The sequence below is a fragment of the Barbus barbus genome, assembly GCF_936440315.1.
Source record: "Barbus barbus genome assembly, chromosome: 19".
In the NCBI taxonomy this organism is placed as follows: Eukaryota; Metazoa; Chordata; class Actinopteri; order Cypriniformes; family Cyprinidae; genus Barbus; species Barbus barbus.
Genome location: NC_136747.1, coordinates 17813167 through 17832529, shown reverse-complemented (window position 1 = coordinate 17832529; position 19363 = coordinate 17813167). Strand labels below are relative to the sequence as shown.

The window sequence follows — 19363 nt, the reverse complement described above, 5'->3', positions numbered from 1 at the left end:
CAGCAAACTGCCTCAACCAGATCTGAACCATGTTTATCAAGTGAAATTGTGTCACTGTTATATCAGATCCCACTCAGTGACTGCCTACACCACAAAATCTCAAACAAAATCTCTCTCTCTCTGCTTTTGAGTGGGTATATTTGCCAGACTGTTCTCTGAGGTGAAGCGTATGAGTGTTATCCTTGTGAATTTGATATTTTCTCTGAGCACAGTAAAATATTGGGTTCTGAGTTGCAGGGCAATTATTGTGATGCTCCATGTCTGACAGTGAAACTGATATGAGCTGAAAAGCTCTGGTTATATTTTCGAGTATTTTCCAGTTGGCTTAATTGCACATAAATGGAAAGCAAGAGTTTGTGTGCTTTTGCTAGGTGTGAATACCTCTGTGTGTGCATGTGGTTTACTTCGTTTCAGCTTAAGTCATTCTCAACAGTGGTGTTCTCGTAACTTGTTGTTTATTGCAAAGCCACAAACGTACAGCAGCCTCACAGCTTACTTTAGCAAGCTTATGTGAAATTTACAGCAGAGAAACATTAGTTGAGTGGAAAAAAGGCTGTCATTGTTAGTGTACAGAGCGGCTCACATTCAGGTGCCGAGTGTTGTGTAGTATAGACTGTCTCTCTCCCACACATAGACAGCTTCACATGTCTCTGTGGCCTGTGTTTCCCCTTCAGGGCAAGGTGAATTGAGGTTTCTATGTCCTTCTTTCTACACAATATTACAGCACACACTATTAAAGCAAAGTGTGCCAGAGTTTTGCTAGTGCCAGTTCCCACAGTCTCCATTTTGCGTAGTTTGGGGAAGAATTAAAAGAAGGAGGAGGAAAAAAAGACTATTTGCACCAGGCCTGCAGAAAATATTTGAAAAATGTTCCATGGTGAAGTCTTATTTTACAAGAAACCTCTCAATCCTTCTATTGATCTGTTTTTCTGCTATATTCCTCATTTGGCGTGTGACCTGGCTAAAGGCCAAAACGAAAATAAATACAGGTCAGTAACATGCATGAGTGGTTATGATAAGAAAAATAATATTTTTCTTAAATTCTTTTAAACATGTGGCTTGATCTTAGACACATTTACGTTGTATTTCAAAAGGTTATAAAATGTATGTAAAAATACAATTAATATAGTTTAAGTGTTTTACAATATTTTTTATTCAATTTATTTATTTTACAAATATCACAAATTATTATTAATTTAAAAAAAGTCTAATTATCTCATTTTTTAAAGACTTATGGACCTTGAGACACAGTCATGAGGGTCTATTTCTATTATATCATTTCCTGTATGTTTCAGCACTTGGTTACAGCATGTGACTGCTGACCAATGTTAAAAAGCAGTGAAGCAGTTTTGTTGTTGTATATAATATTTCTAATAATAATAATAATAATGGTTTGTCAAAATATTGTTCAAGAATTCAATTATTTAATGAGATTTTCTCTTCATTTTAAAATCAGCAGTTGTTCCACTTTGACATTTTTTACTTTGTGCCCTCCAAAATTATCAGAATAAATATGTATAACAATAAACATTTTTAATATATATATATATATATATTTTTTTTAAGATTTGTACCAAAGAAACTGTCATCTATTCATACTTAAGTATCATGTTTACCTACTTTGAAAACCAGCATTTAATTAATCAAAGAACACAAAGTAGGTCATTGAATTTTTATGAATATTGACACTGAAATACTGATCCAAGACCAGAATTGATTGTTTTTGTCTCAATAGATGTTGATTTGTAGATCCAAGAAAATGCTTCTAGATCAGCAGGCACCCTTTCTGTGACTGCCAGTAACCCCACTAGCCTCTGTGACACACGAGCAGGTGTGCTGGTGAAGTCATGCCTGAACTCTTTGCTCTCTTTCCTGCCCATCATTGTCAGTCACTTTAACTATTGTTTTGGGTCAGCTGGCCCCATGTTATGACATCCAGGACGAGTCGACACAAACAGCAGTGAAGAGATCCTTATGGAGGTGACATATGACACATTTAGAGGCCAGCTGCAATGTATCCGGATTTCCTCTCTTGTCACTGAGACAGGATGTGTCCTCGGAACTGTTTCTCAGAAGAGGATACCACATATCTAAGGAAGACCTAGATAAGGGATACGGGTGTAGCGATAGTGTCAAAAGGCCTAATGCCTTTGTAGCGGTAAGGGGAGACCGGAGTATTGTTCGGCCTCTGGAATAGATTATTCCAGAATACATGAAGCCGCCTTCTATTTGCACAAGAAGGAGGGAGACCTTTGATTTTTACAGTACAATAGGCTACTCACATGACTACAACCATAAGCCCTCTGAGTGCAAATGGATATCTGTGCTTCACACTTCCAGATAGAGACCCGTCTGTCTTTGATCATGTCCTCCGATTCAATCCGATTTGGAGAGAAAGCCAAGGCTCAGATAGTCTCGTGTATCAGTGGGGTACGCTGCGTTGCGATGCAGGGTAGGACAAAGGGGGCGGATGGGGATTTGGATAGAGATAACAGAAGGGCTGTCTTTGAACGGAAAGCTGAAGCCAATCTCCTCAGAGAGTTTTGGTGGCTTGAAATTGGGCCGAGGGAACTGGTCAGCTGTGGCAAGTTGACAGTTTCCTCCGTTTCTGTCTTTCATTTCCTGTAGATGCATTCCCAGTGCACAATTCAAAACTATTATATTTAACATACGGGATATTGGGGCTAGTTGGCAGTGGTTCTCAACCTTTTTGATTCCAGTACCTCCCATTGTCCGCAACAATATTTAAAGGCCGACACTCTCAGGCTGCGTACCACTCCACTTTTAGACACGCCCTCGCAAACTTCCCTAAGCACTTCATCTCGGGGGAATCCCTGCTGCCATTTTGAAGTGCGTTCCACTTAGTGAAGTGAACGAGGGAAGTTTATATGGACAGACCCTCGACCCCTCGTTTTTGACCGAGGGAGCGAGTCTGCTTCATATGCACACTTCAGGCCACTCCACAGACCTGAGGTCTTCCCAGATTGCGTTTAATTTATCCCCACCCAAAACAGCTCTATAATATATAAAAAAAATGTTTTCAACATTTATAACAGCTCAAGCATACCTATACACAAATAGAATGCTGCATCAAACTAATTCGTAAGGGACAAAATGTAATCAATAAACCAACTCCATGGCGGATTCTAAGTGATCAAGGGCTTAGGACATTCCAATTCAGCCCATTCTGCCAGAAGTGGGCACTCAAGCAACCTAATCAATGATGTACATCCGAGTGAATGAGATGGAGGGAAGTTTGTGAGTGGAGGGCATAAAAAATGAACTGGAACACAGCCTCAGTTTCTGTAAATTTCAGAATTCCAGAAGTTTGAAGACCACACTTTATACCCAATGAAATAAAAAATGACATCACTTTTCCAGTAGTTCATGATTTACTGGAAAAGGATTAACCATTAGAATTAAAAAAAAAAATGTAGTTCTTACAATTTCTACCTAAAATATTTTAGAGCATAAAAATGGGTTAAAAATGGGTTTAAATATGTATTCATTACAAAAATTATTTTATTAATTTACATGTCTTTCCAGGTCTAGAAATTACAAATGCATCCATGTCTTCCCAGAGAGTTAAAACCCTGGTTCTTCAAAGAGTGAATCAAAAGTGAAAGTGAATCAAAATAAGAAATATCTTGATTTTTAGTTGTTTCAGTTTATTTTAATGCTTGTTTTGTTTTAAGTTAAATAAGTCATCTTGAGGGTCCATTGGAGGTTTTCTGTGGTCCCCTATTGGGCCTCAGGCCACTGTTTGAGACCAACTGCTATGAGGTATCTCATCTCATACAGACTTTAAACTTTCAGAAATTTAAATTTGATAGACTTTCAAAAAATAGAACCCTGAGAAATATGCCCTGTAGTAAAAGAAATGTGACAACTGTTCTCTGACACGTAAAGTGCTTAAATAACCTTCCGATTGACTACAGATGATTTGAGACCGTCCTTACTGCTTTTTAAAGACTTCATCCTGACGTGAAGGGTTCCGAGAGCAACGTGAAGAAATGTGAATGTGATGTGGGAATATTACCCTGAACCGTGGCCTCGCAGGTTCCAGGAGAAATGAAGCTTTCACAGAATGTATTAAACCTTATTTATCAAACTGAATTATATAATTACGACTCCGTTTCAGCAAGAGACTTCGGATTTGCGTAAACCCGGTATTACATCCACCAAAGATACGACTTGATGGTTCGATATGTCTGCAATTGTATCCAGATGTTTGCCGACGGCATTTTGATGGTACTGCCTGAGCCTTGAAAAGTTGATGCAGGATTTCTGAAATTGAAATTGTCAGTAGGGGTTCACCTAATTTCCCCGCAGCTGATTAAATAATTGTTTATTTAATGTAAGAGGCCCCGCGGATTGCCTAAGTGAATTACATGTAATTTCATTTCACCGGCTTTGTGTGCAAATCACCCCCTTTAACCCAAATAATCCTCTCTCTTACATCCAAACGGCATGCCAAATGCATTATTAGCCCTTATTTTCACATATTATATGTGTGTCAGTCTCCAAGCATCCCCTACTTCCCCTCATCATTTTAACTGTCTCTGCTTTTACGCACAATTTTGCTGTCCACCTCACCAAAACCGACTATTGGATTGACGTTGCAGAGGCCTGGACATCTCCCTGGTGCTGAAAGCTATTATTTTCACCTCTAACACAGACATTTTTCATAGACGCTGCATTGTTTAGAACCGCAAGTCGACAATGGCTGCGAAATCGGTTGCAAAACCTTGAGAGCAGCTGATTACCATAATAGGTTTAAGACAGAAAGGTGTGATGTTTCTTCCCCGCCTCTTTCACCTGAGACTAGAAGCTTTTAATGGAGAGCTTTATGGGATTGTGGGAACATGCTCGTTAAATAAATAGATGTAATTAGGTCCTGCCTCTAATTACTTCAGATTCCTCTCACCAGGACCGAATTAGTCCGACTCCCTAGAGCGCCTAGTGTTAGGTATGCTTAATCAATCACGTACAAACAGAATGCACAGGCTACACCCACAGAAAGTACCAGAGTGCAGCAGGGTCATTCATCACAGCCCGCAATGCAAACAAGAACAGCCATTTTGTTGTTTACTGCAAGAACCTCTAACCTCGTGCTACCTGTATGCATACCATTGTTTGCATACCCTCGCCGTATGGAAATAAATGATCCCAAAAAATGCATAATCCAGCCTATTATTACACCTCATCCCGAGTGTAGATGAAAGGTAGCGCAAAGTTTGTTTTTATTATGATTAGTGGTGTTTTAACCAGTGACGGTGCTGCGTGATAATGCATGGCATCTTGCGAAGGCTGTGATGGATACCAGATAGCAGGAGCAGCGCTGAGAGCAGATACAGTGATAAACTGGAGCAGGCCAGGAAACAGACAGGGCCTGGGCCCTCTGCGGCCCCTCTAGCCCGCGGAAAAAAAACTATGCATCACCTCACAGCACGGCCAGACGTGGCAGGCGAGAAAAATCTCCCCACACTTTGGGAAAACAAAGACAATCAGGGCTTTCTCTCATTCGCCTCCCCTCCTTTTCCTTTGGTGAGCAGCTGCAGCAAGCAAGTCAAATGTGCGGGGTTTTTTTTCTTGTTCTTTTTTTCTCTCGCCAACTTGTCCTTTTTTGAGATGTAATGGAGGGAGAAAGAGATAAAAAAAACAGAACCTGGCAAGGTACGCATTCGTTTTTACAGATGGCAGACTGGTCCAGTTGATAACTGAAAAGGAAGTCTGGGATTGTGCAACATTTAATAGGAGAAGGCTATTTCTGGGGTTTCCTGTGTAATTGACCCACGACCCGCTCCCAAACACATTCACATATCAAAGTATTGACACTCCCACTTCTATTTGATCCCACCCTTCTACTTAAAATGTAATGGACTGTCACTGTAGCTTGCTTATTTTGTGGATTTTCCCTTTAGGTACTTGTTGTTGACTTACATTGGATTATTTTGGAAATCGCTTTGACCGGATGTCAGTCCAACAAGTTGTTCTTGCAACCCCTGCAATAATTGATTGTTTAATAGAAAGATCTTTCTCTTACTGTGATCCAGCACACCAAATGCCACCAGAGTCAAGCAGACATGGTCAGCCTCTCCATTTTATATTTTATTTTGTGAATGTTTTGCTGTAAAAAAAAAACCTCACTTATATCTTTAACCTAATATATAAAGCCTTGTCTTTGTCTTTTTATTTTTAATTTTTTTACTACACCTGCTAATGGTGGATGAATTGAGTGGGCTTTTTCAACCATAAATGCTTATTACCTAAATTATTATTTATTATTTTAAAAAATGATATATTTTTATTTTGATGTTAATTATATAATTTTATTTCTATAATATATATTTTTTTATTTCATTACATATTACTTATATATGTAATGTTTTCCCTTGTTTGAACACTCACACACACACACACACACACACACACACACACTATGGATAGAATAAAAAACACATTTGCCTTCTGATGTTTTTTGAATTGCTCAATTTATTTTCCCTGCTGATCAAAATAGTCTTTAAGATTACATAATTTAAGAGTCTAATTAATTCTAACACTGAAACAGTCCTTATCACACCAGAGTTGGATGCATACACGATCAGCCTTTCATTCTGATTTAGTTTTGGCTCTAAGAGTCAAGAGCATTTGATTTATATTGTTTTAAATCCAAAGCTTTTGGCCAACTGTATACATAACCATATAAGCTTTCTGGATGGCTAAACAGGAGGCCCAGCACAAATGAATGATTTGACCAACAAGATAAATTATCAGTTGTGTTCACACTGTGTGTAGATTGTATGTATAGTAACTCTCTGCGGCTGTTGTACAATGAAGGTCTGCGGGCCAGGCGGAGGGAACACGTGTGAGTGATTTGGCTCTGGAGCCCAGAAGGCCAGGGAGAGAAATCCACAAAGCTGATGACGGACACTTTGTTTGGCTTGTAACGCTAGAACAGGATAGGAAAGAATAAATCAATCAATCATGTCTAAACTGTCAGGACTAGCATGTGGCCCTCTAAAAACCCCACTGAGATCAGAAAATATATACATTCTTGCTTAAAGGTTGTAAGAAAGCACTGATTCTGACGTAAATGAGCTATAATTCTATTTTGAGATAATTTTCCAGGAAGGTATTGTGGGTTTGTATTGTAGGACATGCCCGACATTTTGCTGTCTCAAAGGGACAGTTCACCTAAAAGTGACAAATTCAAGTCAGTTCCATTCAAACTATCTCTTTAACTCATAGGCCTACAGATTCGGAATTACACCTTTAAATATTTAATTGAAGTACCCATAGAATATTTAAATGCATTACCATCTAAAGGCATCAACATAATATGGTAGTGCTACAGTACTTTTTGTAAAGAATAAAACAATTGATTTGGATAAGTGTAATGCTTAATATAAGGATAGTATCATTGTTGCGGCAAGCTATTAGAAAGGTGTTTATGCACCTTCAATGAGTTTACCTACCTTTTTATGTGCACAATTAGGACGTGGGATCCCTCCCTCTCGGCCTGAAATGCATCAGAATGATGCTTTGCGGTTGCAAAGGGCAGTTGTCAGAGTGACTTTGCATTTGCTGATAGCTCATGGAAAACATTGATCCATCTCATTAAGTTATTGCCATCATTTTTATTCTTTATGGTTGTGTGGGCTACCGTCCCTCATTTTCTTTTCACATTCATTTTCTACGTATCTATGATTAATGGGAGATGTCGAACTGTAGAGTGAGCAAGCATCAGCGAAGGTGAGATCATAATTAGTTTAGCTGATGCAGGGCCCTCCAATGGCGCATCTGGATGGAAAAATTACCCTATAGGAAGCTGGCTGCGCCCCAAAACTTTTACTGATACGTTGTGAAACACCCGATGAATCAAGTGCCCTTTCCCTGCCAAAAAAGCTCTACTGACTCAAACCAAAATTATGTCTGCCGAAAGCTTTCCATTCTAAATGTATTAGAGCACAATTAGGAGCATTGTTCTTTTCTGGCTGGAGAAATGTGCTCCCTGCTCAAGCCCGTCTGAAGTTAGGCTAAATAAATCGTACACATTCTATAAGGCTAAATGAGTTTTACAGTGACCGTAATCGAGATAATTCCTGTGATTCACTTGTAGTTCTGTCCGTTCCCGATGGATGATTCATGTGGCTATCTCTCTCTCCTTTTTTTCCTACTTGACTTTATTTTTCCCCTTCTCTCACAGTAGAGTGCAATATTTCAAGCTACTAGATATTCAGAGTTCCAGCCATGCATTTAAAGGTTCCTGTCATACATGTGTTCGAGATTATTGAAAGATCAAAATATTTATGTCAGGCCTGTGCGGGCGACCCAGTTTGAAGTTGGTGGTGTGTTGTCACTGACACAGTGCTATCTTACAAGGCCTATAAATCACGGGAAGGTTAATTAGTGTTAGAATCAACTTGGTTCTATTAATTGTGCCTCATCCTGGCTTTCTGATTGGATTGTGTCCCTCGCCATCAGAGCTGCCATATCCAGCTACACCCTGCTGAGTCTTGGGATCCCCCCCCCTCACTTTTTTCCTCCCTCTGCCTCTCTTTCTTGCTTTCTCTTTTACATTCACCTCCCGTCTCCATGCTGAGCATGAATCTCCATCCTTCTTTTTCTCAACAGCCTGCTTTTTTTTACTCATTTTGGCTCTCTTTCTTTTTTATGATTTCAGAGACGGCGGGGCTCGGGGGTCTTCTGCGCCAACTGTCTGACCACCAAGACCTCGCTGTGGAGGAAGAATGCCAACGGCGGCTACGTGTGCAACGCGTGTGGCCTCTATCAGAAGCTGCACTCGGTAAGGGGGGAACTAAGAAAACATCAGTGCAAGAATGCCTCGCCAGCCCACCCACAAATCGCAGAAACAGAGTTCAAAATGAACGGAGAGGTGACAGCGTAGCAGCTCCGGTTTGATCGCTTCATTTCCGCGCTGTCAGGCGAGGACCCCAGGGGAAGAGCCCTTTTGGCCTTCCTCAGCCCTGCAGCCAGCTAATGGCCCTATGGAAGTAATTTTGCACCAGTTGGGAGCCCCACTTCCCACAGTCCTAACAAACACCTGACCTTAAAACCTGAGACACAATGCCTACTGGCACAACCTTAAAACCCAGTCAAGTGGAGTCTTTTTTTTTTTTACATTTTTTCACCTTCATGTTGTTCCAAACCCATATGAATTTCTTCTTATTATTAACCTTTATTTAACCAGGCAAGTGACTTAAGAACACATTCTTATTTACAACAACAGCCTGCCGTGGAACACAAAAAGAGATGTTTAGTAGTATGTTTAAGCTGCTTTTTTCCATACGATAAAAGTCAGTGGCAACTACAGTTGTTTTAGTGTCCATCCATAGTGTCTTTCATAGTGTGCAGAAAAGAAGCTTGGGAATTGCTAAATATCTCTTATTGTGTTCCAAAGCCTACAAGTCTATGAAAGTCAAAGCTTGGAAGGGAGAAAAAATTATGACACAAATTTTTTGGTTAAACTGTTCCTTTTATGTTTAGCTTTTTTAAACCACCTGTTATAGAGTGTGACATTCTGGTTCTTAAAGTAAAAATCCCATTTATTGTCTCCATAGGGGTATTGATTTTTTAATGATAACTTGTAAACCTTTAAAGAGAACTTTTTTGAGCTCCAATTTAATCAATGGCAAATGCTTTTGCTTGAGCCATCAGCCTCTTTTTTTAAATAATCGTTCAGTTTTACAGCAGATTTCCTTGTGAAAAAGGTTTTCCTTGTGTTTTTAGTTTCTTTCACAGTGCGTCATTAGATTGTAGTTTGTTCCCTCATTAAGTACACAGTCTGTAACTTTGTATTTTTGTCCAATTTTAACATTTTTTCCCTTCAAATCAAAGTTTGTAAGGTTGTTATTTCTTTAATAGCTCATTGGTTTGATTCATAGCTTATAAGTCTTTAACAGAGACATAAATAGCAAAAATACTTCTGCAAAAAGTGAGTGGGCACTGTTGCATTTAATTATGGTCATACGCATGCTTTCTGTTTATCCGAATTCTATCAGCAATTCAAAAAAATACATTTTATATTTGATATTTATAAATGCATAAATTGTGACTATACAGTGACTATTTTATTAATTCTTCAGTCCGTGTGAAATGTGCACAAAGAAATGAAACTGCTCGTTTCTGGACTCGGACACTAAATTACTTAATTTGATTTGCTCAGTTCTCTGCTCTCCCAATTTAATTTTGATTTGAATTAGCTTTTTTTTTCATCTGCTGTCGTACCTAAAGCTTTGTCTGCAGCCTTGAAAGTGTTCTAGTGTTCTTCTATTTCCTTTGAAATAGTGTCTGGATAAACATGAGGGGTAAACAGTCTCAACAACATGTGAGTAATTAAGCCGGAGAAACAGAAAAAGCATTGTGCTCGGGCCTGGAATTAACGTTGATTTTGCATTCTAATCTTTGGAGCTCCTTCAGAATTGGGTTAAGTTTGTGAGTGTTACGGTTTCTTCCTGTCTTGATATGCAATGTTGGAAGCGCTCTTTGCCTCGGTGGTCTCGGGCTATCGGGACTAGTGCCTGGGTGGCACAGGCTTGGAAACAGGGGGCCGACTGAATCAGTGTGGTCGGCTGGGGTAAGGCGTTTAGGCACCACAGCACCCAGACCACAAGAGGCTCTTTCAGGGGCCGTGCCACCTGGTGGCTTGAGTCGTGCTAACTTGACCCAGCACAGGCGCTCGCATCTGCCCGTCTGTCCACACTGCTTCATCAGAGAGCTTGCAATCAATGGGTGCTTCACAGCCGAGCTTGTGAAATACTGTATGCTCTATTTACTGCCCCACATTAAACACTGTCTGGAGTAAATAAGTTTCCTCACGCTGGAAGTTTTTCTAACTTTGACATTTATGTTGGAGTTCCATCATGCATTGATGCAGCAGCTGTACTGAAGCAAGCATCAGTCTTTGCTCTGGCTTCTTGGGACAGAAAAAGTGGGGTGGCCATGACTTTAAGGGAAATGGGAACAATTATTGACAGTTTTACTACTGAGATCACACTGATATTAAAAGCCGAGGGGTGATGGATTTGATGATAGTGGAACACAGTGGATTCAGTTATGCTTCAGGCCTTATCAGACACACAAGGCGATAGCTGGTTACAAGTGAAATATTATTACAATTTAAATTTGTCCTATTTTAAAATATATAAAAAATTGCTATTTACTCCAGTCTTCATTGTCACATGATTCTTCAGAAATTATTCTAACATGCTGATTTGCTCAAGAAACATTTTTTTTATCATCAGTGTTGATATCTGTTGTGCTACTTTGTATTATTGTGGAAATCATAATACATTTTTTCAGGATACTCTGAATAGACATTTCAAAAGAACAGCATTTATTTGAAATAGAAATGTTTTGTAAAAAAGCATTTTTAATCAATATAATGCATCCTTGCTGGATAAAAGTATTCATTTCTTTTAAAAAAACTTAACTCAAAATGTTAAAATGTAGTGAACAATAATAAGTTCTACAATTTATTACATAATTGTATTGTATTGCATAACACGTTTACATATATTGCTCAAGCCGTATCTTGTATTTAGCTTGACTGAGGCATGTCGTATGCCCCATGTCTGTGGGAAAAAAAGTATGCAGAAATCTTTCCAGTGCACAGGTTATATGGAAGTGACATGTAAACCACTGAAAGCTGTGTTCAAATGAGCTTTATTAGCACAGGAAAGAATGAATCATGCATTTAAAATTAGATTTTTGATAGCTGACAGAAAATAAGTCAAACCGATCATCTTGACAATGGCGAATTTTAAAATGGCACTATCAGTATTGGTGAAAGAATGTTGTAGACATTTCAGAACCTTTAATGAACAAAATGTATGAAAATCATTGGTTCTGATATTTTTGACGTAATCCGTTATGACCTTTAAACCTATTAATGAGAACTGCTACCTTTACTCTTCTTGAGCTTATCTTTTTATTTACATCTGTACAATGACTGCATACAGTGCTGGTGAAATGTGCATTTCCCTCATATGTATACAAAACTGGCAATAGCATAGATCTGTATTTTATTAGTTCTAGCTCAGTGCTCACCTTTGATGATGCTTACAGCTGTGTGGTGCGATGATCTAAAGCCTGTACATTCCAGCGGTGGACTGAATGACCAGTTGGGCATAGTTTCTGTGTTCTTTTACTGTAAAGTAGCTTCTGCAGTGGACCATCAGGTTGTGTACACGTCACACTCCACTAGAAGCTAATAAACAAGATGTGGAGACGTCTCTCCGAAGCCCTCGGGATCCTTCGAAACACTGCCGATTGGCTACAGGATTTGTTTGCCTGATGTTTCTGTTTTTAGTTTCTGCTATAAGATGCTGAGTCATCTACGGCAGTTTCATTTCTGGAGCAGAGTAAAGGCAGTGGGGAAGTTTAGTAGAAGATATTGCGTAGACTTTCAGGTTCTTGGTTTGATAAATAATCGTGTGACTGTTTTACTGATAGCGCGCTAACGCCGTCCAGCAGAGACTGTGTCCTTCATGTCAGCCTGGCAGTCAGTTTCCAGTAGTATTTTTTATATTTTTGAATAAAAACTTTTATATGCTGTACAGAAATCATTTCATAATAGCACCTCATAAAACTACACTGTAGAGAGCCCTAAATGGAGGTCTGGGCTCCTCGTGCCAGAACACATAGCAATAATAAATGTCTCTCCAGATTTTATCTTCTAATAATAGGACCTGACATGCGCCGTAGCCATGCATCAGTGCCCGACATAAAACTTGTGGCTGCCTCCGTTTTTCAGATTCACCATCATGGAACTTTTTATGTGGGATGCAGAAAGAATATGTCGTTCGTTCTCTAAAAAAGTTCTCGCAGCTTCTGAACTCTGACCACCCATTGGAACAAGAAAGCCCAAAAGGTAGAAAGAAATAGCTGGAATAGCAACAAGGGTTTGTTCACGGACAGCACAGTTGAGACAGGCCTTCCAGGCTCCTTTGAGCATTTAATACATTTCAGTGTTTAAAAAAAAATCTTTAGCTAAAGTACTCAAACTGTCAAAAATAGATGATGAAATAAATAGAGAGATACCCAAGGTTACTGAATAGCTCTACAGTATATTATTACAAAAAGTATTATTTATTTATATATATATATATATATATATATATATATATATATATATATATATATATATATATATATATATATATATATAATATTATTTTTGGAGGGGAGTAGGGGTGGTGTTGTCATGTACATTTATTTGACCCCCCCCCCCTTTTTTTTGTCATATACATTCTAGTTTATTATACACTTATTATATATTTATTTATTTATTTTAAGAAACACAACAAGATAAGTCTTCCAAAATTAACTCCATATTCGGGTTTTCTTCATACTATAAAATGCTTACATATTAATATTAAATGTGCAGGTACCACCAAACTTAATCCCCCTCTAGTCAGTTGTTCATTTTGTAGTAGGAAGTAGATAGAATCAAAGGCTTTGAGAATTGAATGTCTCTTGTCTGGTTTGATATTTGAAACAGAAAAGTCATACAAACAGAACTCATAGCTAATGAATCAAGCACTAATATTCCTTACAAAATTAGACTGAAGGAAAAAAAGAACAGAAAAGAATGCCCTCTTTCTGTAGTGTGCAGCGAGGGCCTGACGTTGTCCAGCAGTAGAGGGCACTCTTTCTTTTTGTCTGGGTTTCATCCCCATCCTCTCTTCAGACTGAAAGCCAGCCTGATATTTTCCTAAGCGTGAGTGCTCGCATTTATTTTAACACCATCTATCACAGGGCATTAACTTAAGCAACACAGTAAGATTAGTTTTAGATTGAACTCTGGTCCCCAGTGGCCAAACATTATTGAAAATATGCATCTCATGCTTTTTCCCCTAGAACATATGGTGCGGAGCCAAAGGCTAGTTTGAGGTGGAGTTACATTTTTGCATAAATTATTTTTCCAGCTTTTATAGAAAAAAATGGGTACCAGAGAAATATTTTCTTTCTGTCATACTGAAACACTCTGGTTTCCCAAGCCTCCCCATCTTTGAGAGAGATTACTTTCCTTAGCCTAGGAACATGACTGTGGATCTGGGTGCTACAAAGGCAAGTGGCTACCATACATGATTGATTCCCTCGATGTGCCTCTACCTCAAAGTCAACAAGCAGTCAGAAGGTGGTGGTAGAGGGAAGCGACATACCGTAGTTCTACTGCCAATTATCTCTGGCTCTGGGTGAGTCGTGGGTGATCTCTGCATCATGCGAGGACTTGGAAGAATATGTCCGGCAGTGTAGCTAGATGAGTTGCGTCACCTTACTGAAGTTTCCCCCTGAGCCACTGCTGGATGGAATCTGAGCTCAGAAAAATAGATTACAGACAAGTGCTCCATTCTTTCCCTCCTGTTACAGGTCTGCCACCGAAGGAAATATGCATATCTCACATCTCTCCAACCACAGTAGTTTCCATTTTAGCGTAGACGTAAAGGATGAGAAATGAGAAGGAACATATTGTTACTTCGGGCTTTTTCTTGTAAAGTAGCTCAATTGATCAGTTTCACCCATTGATTTCTGTCTTTTCTGGTAGTCGAGCTGAAAGACACTTCTATAATTCACTCATTTATATTTGTGAACTCACTGTAGTGCCTTCATTTTTGAGCTAGGCTTACGTAGTCCAGTGAAAATAAAGCAGTAATTAATAGCCATTTGATGGGAGATTATTATGCTAACCAGCCTAATTACAGGAGTGTGTCCTCTGAGTCCCAGAAGGGATGAATCACTCTACTGAAATCACAATATTAGATCAGAGACCTTTTTATGAGGCAGTAAATAGATCAGGTCCAGTCTCACAATGACACTTGGGAGTGCGTGTGAATATTTGTTTGTTTGGATCACACACGTGGAGATTATACCCAACCGTACCCAAATCTGGTATTAAAAACTTACATTTTTAACACAGAAACTCTGATTGCAGCTTTGTTTTTGGTTTTTTTTTTTTAAATTGTGTTCAAAAACCTGTCTACATCCTTAGAAATGCATTGTTGTTTTCACATGGTTTTGATGGTAAATAATAATAATTAAAAAATCTTACTCCTTGAATGCAGTATATACATCATCTTAATTGTTCTCAACAAAAATATATTTAAGGTAAAACTTTTTTAAACAAATGCAATGAATTATTAATTCCTATAAACTAAAAAAGATGTCTAATCACTAGGCTTTTATTCTTTTAACATTTTTTTTGTCTTCATGATATCAGGACGTTTTAATTTAAATAAAGCTTAAATAAAATCACAGAAACATTATATAGAAAATGCCAACTTAAAATGCATAAATGAAAATTAGAAATGTTGCCTTGGCAAATAACTAAAGTAAAATAAATTGAAGTTTTACTAAAATTACAAAAACTTTATATAAAAAAAATAAGCATTATTTCAAATTGTAATTTCCATGTCTCTTTTTCAGACCCCCAGACCCCTGAACATTATCAAGCAAAACAACGGCGAGCAGATCATCCGTCGACGGACACGCAAGCGCCTGAATCCTGACCCCATACCATCTGAGCAGGTAGGGTCCAAGCAGCAGCGCGTCAACAGTGAGGAACGTCTCAATGGCAGCCCCTTAGAGAGGAGGACTGAGGAAGCAGGATCTGATGGGTCTTTATCACGTGCCGAGGCTCAAGCGCAGTTGGGTAAATATGAGGCTTACGGTCCCTCAGGACCCAAAAGTCACCCTAGCCCCCGCTCCACCCACACGTTCCTTGTCAACCAGACGCTGGAGATCCATAAGCGCATGCCACCCCTGCATATGCACAAGAGCCCTACGGACGGCGGAGCCGAGGGCAATGGGCTCAGCTCAGGACCCCAGGGAGGGGACGGTAAGGGTGGTTCTGAACGGGGCAGCCCTATCGAGAAGTACATGCGTCCGTCGAAGCAGGCCAGTTACTCCCCTCCTGGAAGCCCTATCGAGAAGTACCAGTACCCGTTCTTCAGCCTACCCTTCCTCCACAACGACCTGCAAAATGAAGCGGACTGGTTGCGCTTCTGGACTAAGTGCAAGATGTCTGTGCCGGGCAACCCGGGCCACTACCTGAGCCCCGTGGCTGGCCTTCCCAGTCCGTGCCAAAGCTTTGTGCCTTACCCTACCTTCGGCTTACCGCCTCATTTCCCCCCACCGACCCCATCTGGACCCGAAAGCGACACGCCTCTTGACCTGGCCATGAAACATTCCAAACCCAGTCCTACGCCCAACGGGACCCTCGTCGCCAAGGAGAAACGGGCGTCACCCACTTCTGAAAGGGAGCGGGAGACGGAACGCTCGGAAGATCCCGTAGAGGAGCGCACTATTTCACCAGTGGCCCAACCGGAGAAGGTTGATCAGGCCACGCAAGATGACATCTCGAGCAAATGCGCCCACTGTGGCATTGTCTTCCTGGACGAGGTCCTGTACGCCCTGCACATGAGTTGCCATGGTGACGGCGGGCCCTTCCAGTGCAGTATCTGCCTGCACGCTTGCGCCGATAAGTACGATTTCACAACACACATCCAGCGAGGCCTCCACCGGGCCGCCCCTGAGGCGAACGCCAACCCCTCTAACCAATGAGCTTTACGAACCTGCAGTCCGAGCACAACTAGAGCAGCAGGGAAAGCGAGCGCTTGTACGAATGAATGCATTGAACTTTTTTTGCTTGAAATGTGCCAAGACGGATCATGGTGCCTAAGCAGCCAATGCAAGAAACTTCAGTCAGCATAGCATTTCTGTGGGAGCTCACACACACGTATACTTTTAACGAACAAAGACTGCTTTTTGAAGATATCGGTACATGTAGCTACTCAATCTAGATATATTTTCGTTAGTCAAGATATGTAATTTTCGACAAGGCAGTTCAGCAAGCAAGGTACATCTACTCCAATTTAATGCTTCATTTCTCTTCGTCGTGTGTATTCGCAGATTCATGGAAAGTTCTCTTACCTGGTTCTGATAAAAATGAGGATGTGTTTCTGCATGCGTGGCTCAGTGTAGGAAAATGTGGCAGTCGTCTGTCACTATGGCAACAGCATAAATGACTGCCGTCCTCAAACAAACATCCAGCATCCTCAGGGAATGTGTATGGCTGAATAGACAACATTAGTTTATAGTCTGTCTCGAGATAACATTATACTAAATGTCTTTATGGTTTTCTGTTTGTTCTTGTCTTTTTGTGTTGAAGTTATAGGGTTAGGTAACTCAAGTCACAGAATTCCATCAAAACTTTTAAGCTGCTGCCTTAGTTGCTGGGATGCAATTCTCTACTCTAGAAATTTGGGAAGGAATAAAAACAAATTCTAAGTTGTTAATAGTAAAATCATATTATCAGTGCCTGATATATTGTACAAAGTATTTTCTACATGAGATGTTGATATGCAACATTGAACTCGCATCTGAATAAGGGCCTTGAGTTTGGCTCTGACAAACGTTTACATTTGCAAATGTAGCAAACGTCGTAATGAAGCAACACCTGAACTTTTTTTTTTCACAAAAACAGTAAGACAATTCAATTTCCTTTCCTCCAAAGGTGGAATATTAAACAAAAGTATTATGTTTTTTTTTTTTAGTTTTGGCCACAAAAGGGCACTATTCATTCCAAGCGTTGTCATTTTCTGTTGCCTCTTCTTACCATGTACTTGTGCTTTTTAGTTGATGAAGAAGCTTGTGTTGGACTGAAGTCTTCCTGTATTTTTCTCCTGCTCTTCTGATACTGAACATTCAAGGGAAACTGATGAGTCTGTGCTTTATTTGGTCATTTTATGAGAGCCAGTGCTCTATAATATAAAAATAATAACTTTCTGCCAGTCTACATTCATTCTGTTCCACCTGTAGTTCTAAAGAGCAGTTGAAAACACCTTTGACCTTTGTTTTTTAACAATTTTATTCAGTGTACTGTTGAAGAAACTTAATAACTGCAGGTGTTTCTGGTGCCTTTCGATGGCAGTTGTCTCAAAGAGGCATAACATTGTTATTTATATTGTTGTTTCACCCAGCTGTACTTTGGTTTTTATGATCCTTTTGCAACTTTGATCATGTGGAGTGGACAGCCGTCTACCTGAGCAACCGAAAAACATGTTTTTAAGTAATAATGAGCTCAGAAATGATCCCTTGAACATACTTTATCAAGTTAAGCGCTTGATATATTTTAAAGCTGTCCACGCATCTTCAGTTTTCCATTTTATTTGAATAGGAAAAGCAAAAACATTTGAACCTCCCAAATTCTGTTATTGTTTGCTAGCAACTTTGAGATGTCTGTTGTTGTTTTTTACTGTTGTTGTGTTCCCATGTGTACTTCTCCACACTTGCTCCTTTTCATGGTCACAGGTTCAGTGAGTTGGGTCTAGTCTGACTTCATACAGACATTATTTATATGAACTAGGGAAAAGGGGGAGAAATTGAGACTCAAAATGTCTAATTTGTGCTCTCTCTCTCTCTGTTTCTCAGAAACTAGCCTTACAACGCTGCTTAACTGCAAATGCCTATTAAAATAACTGAAATCATTATAGACAGTCGCTTTTCAACAAACCATTTATACAGTTGGGTATTAAATAACATAAGATTCTTTATTTTTATTTTTGTCAAAATTTTCATTTTAATTTGAAAGTGTTAATGCTTGCACTTCAGTTACTCTATTGCAAAAGAAGAAAGATGAAATGAGTTATTAGCATGCTAAGTACAGGTACTGCATTATAATAAATGAGAGATCTTGCCTATGTTTGAAGGTCTTAGCAATATCGAAACACAAGGAGTATTTGATGGAGCCTGGAAGCTTGTTTGGCCAAGGTCAAGGCAAAGGGCATAAATATGTAAATGTTTAACCATTATTCTTAGAATGTTATTGTTTTTACACTTGCTGCATTTAAAGTGCATAGATGATGATTTTAGGATTTTTTTTTCCAGCTGCCACCTTAACTTTTATTATTATTATTTTCTTTCTTTTTTGTGTGGTTGGTTTTTACATGCAAAAAGATTCAATAAAGATGGCAAAGATGTCTGTTACATCTAAACTTGAATAATAATGATGACGATGATAATAATAATGATAATGAAATAAAACATTTTAGCAATTTTTCTGTGTACCTTATTGTGTCATTAGAATGTTTGTTTGTTTTTTCCCTGTAATTTAAGATTCATTGATTTTATTAACTGATTTTATTAAAAACAACATTGTGAAATATTACAATTTAAAATAACTGTTTTCTATTTGAAAATGTAATTCAAAGCTGAATTTTCTGCAGCCGTTACTCCAGTGTCACATGATAATTTATGTATCACAAATTAGATATTTACATTTATATTTCAATTAAATTAACATTTTCATTATTTTTTTTTCCATTATTTTAATCCAGTG

General features: G+C 39.1%; 1 protein-coding gene across 1 annotated transcript in view; it reads left to right on the top strand.

Moving 5' to 3' along the window:
- The window catches only part of LOC306885190 (zinc finger transcription factor Trps1-like), a gene marked incomplete at its 5' end in the record, with an annotated part of 82577 nt that extends 63496 nt beyond the window's left edge, over positions 1-19081 (top strand). The window contains 2 exons of the mRNA XM_079441568.1: positions 8687-8809; positions 15451-19081. Coding sequence (XP_079297694.1) covers positions 8687-8809; positions 15451-16587 — 1260 coding nt within the window. The 3' untranslated portion in view covers positions 16588-19081. The remainder of the gene's footprint in view (positions 1-8686; positions 8810-15450) is intronic.
- Between the last annotated feature and the right edge of the window lie 282 nt (positions 19082-19363).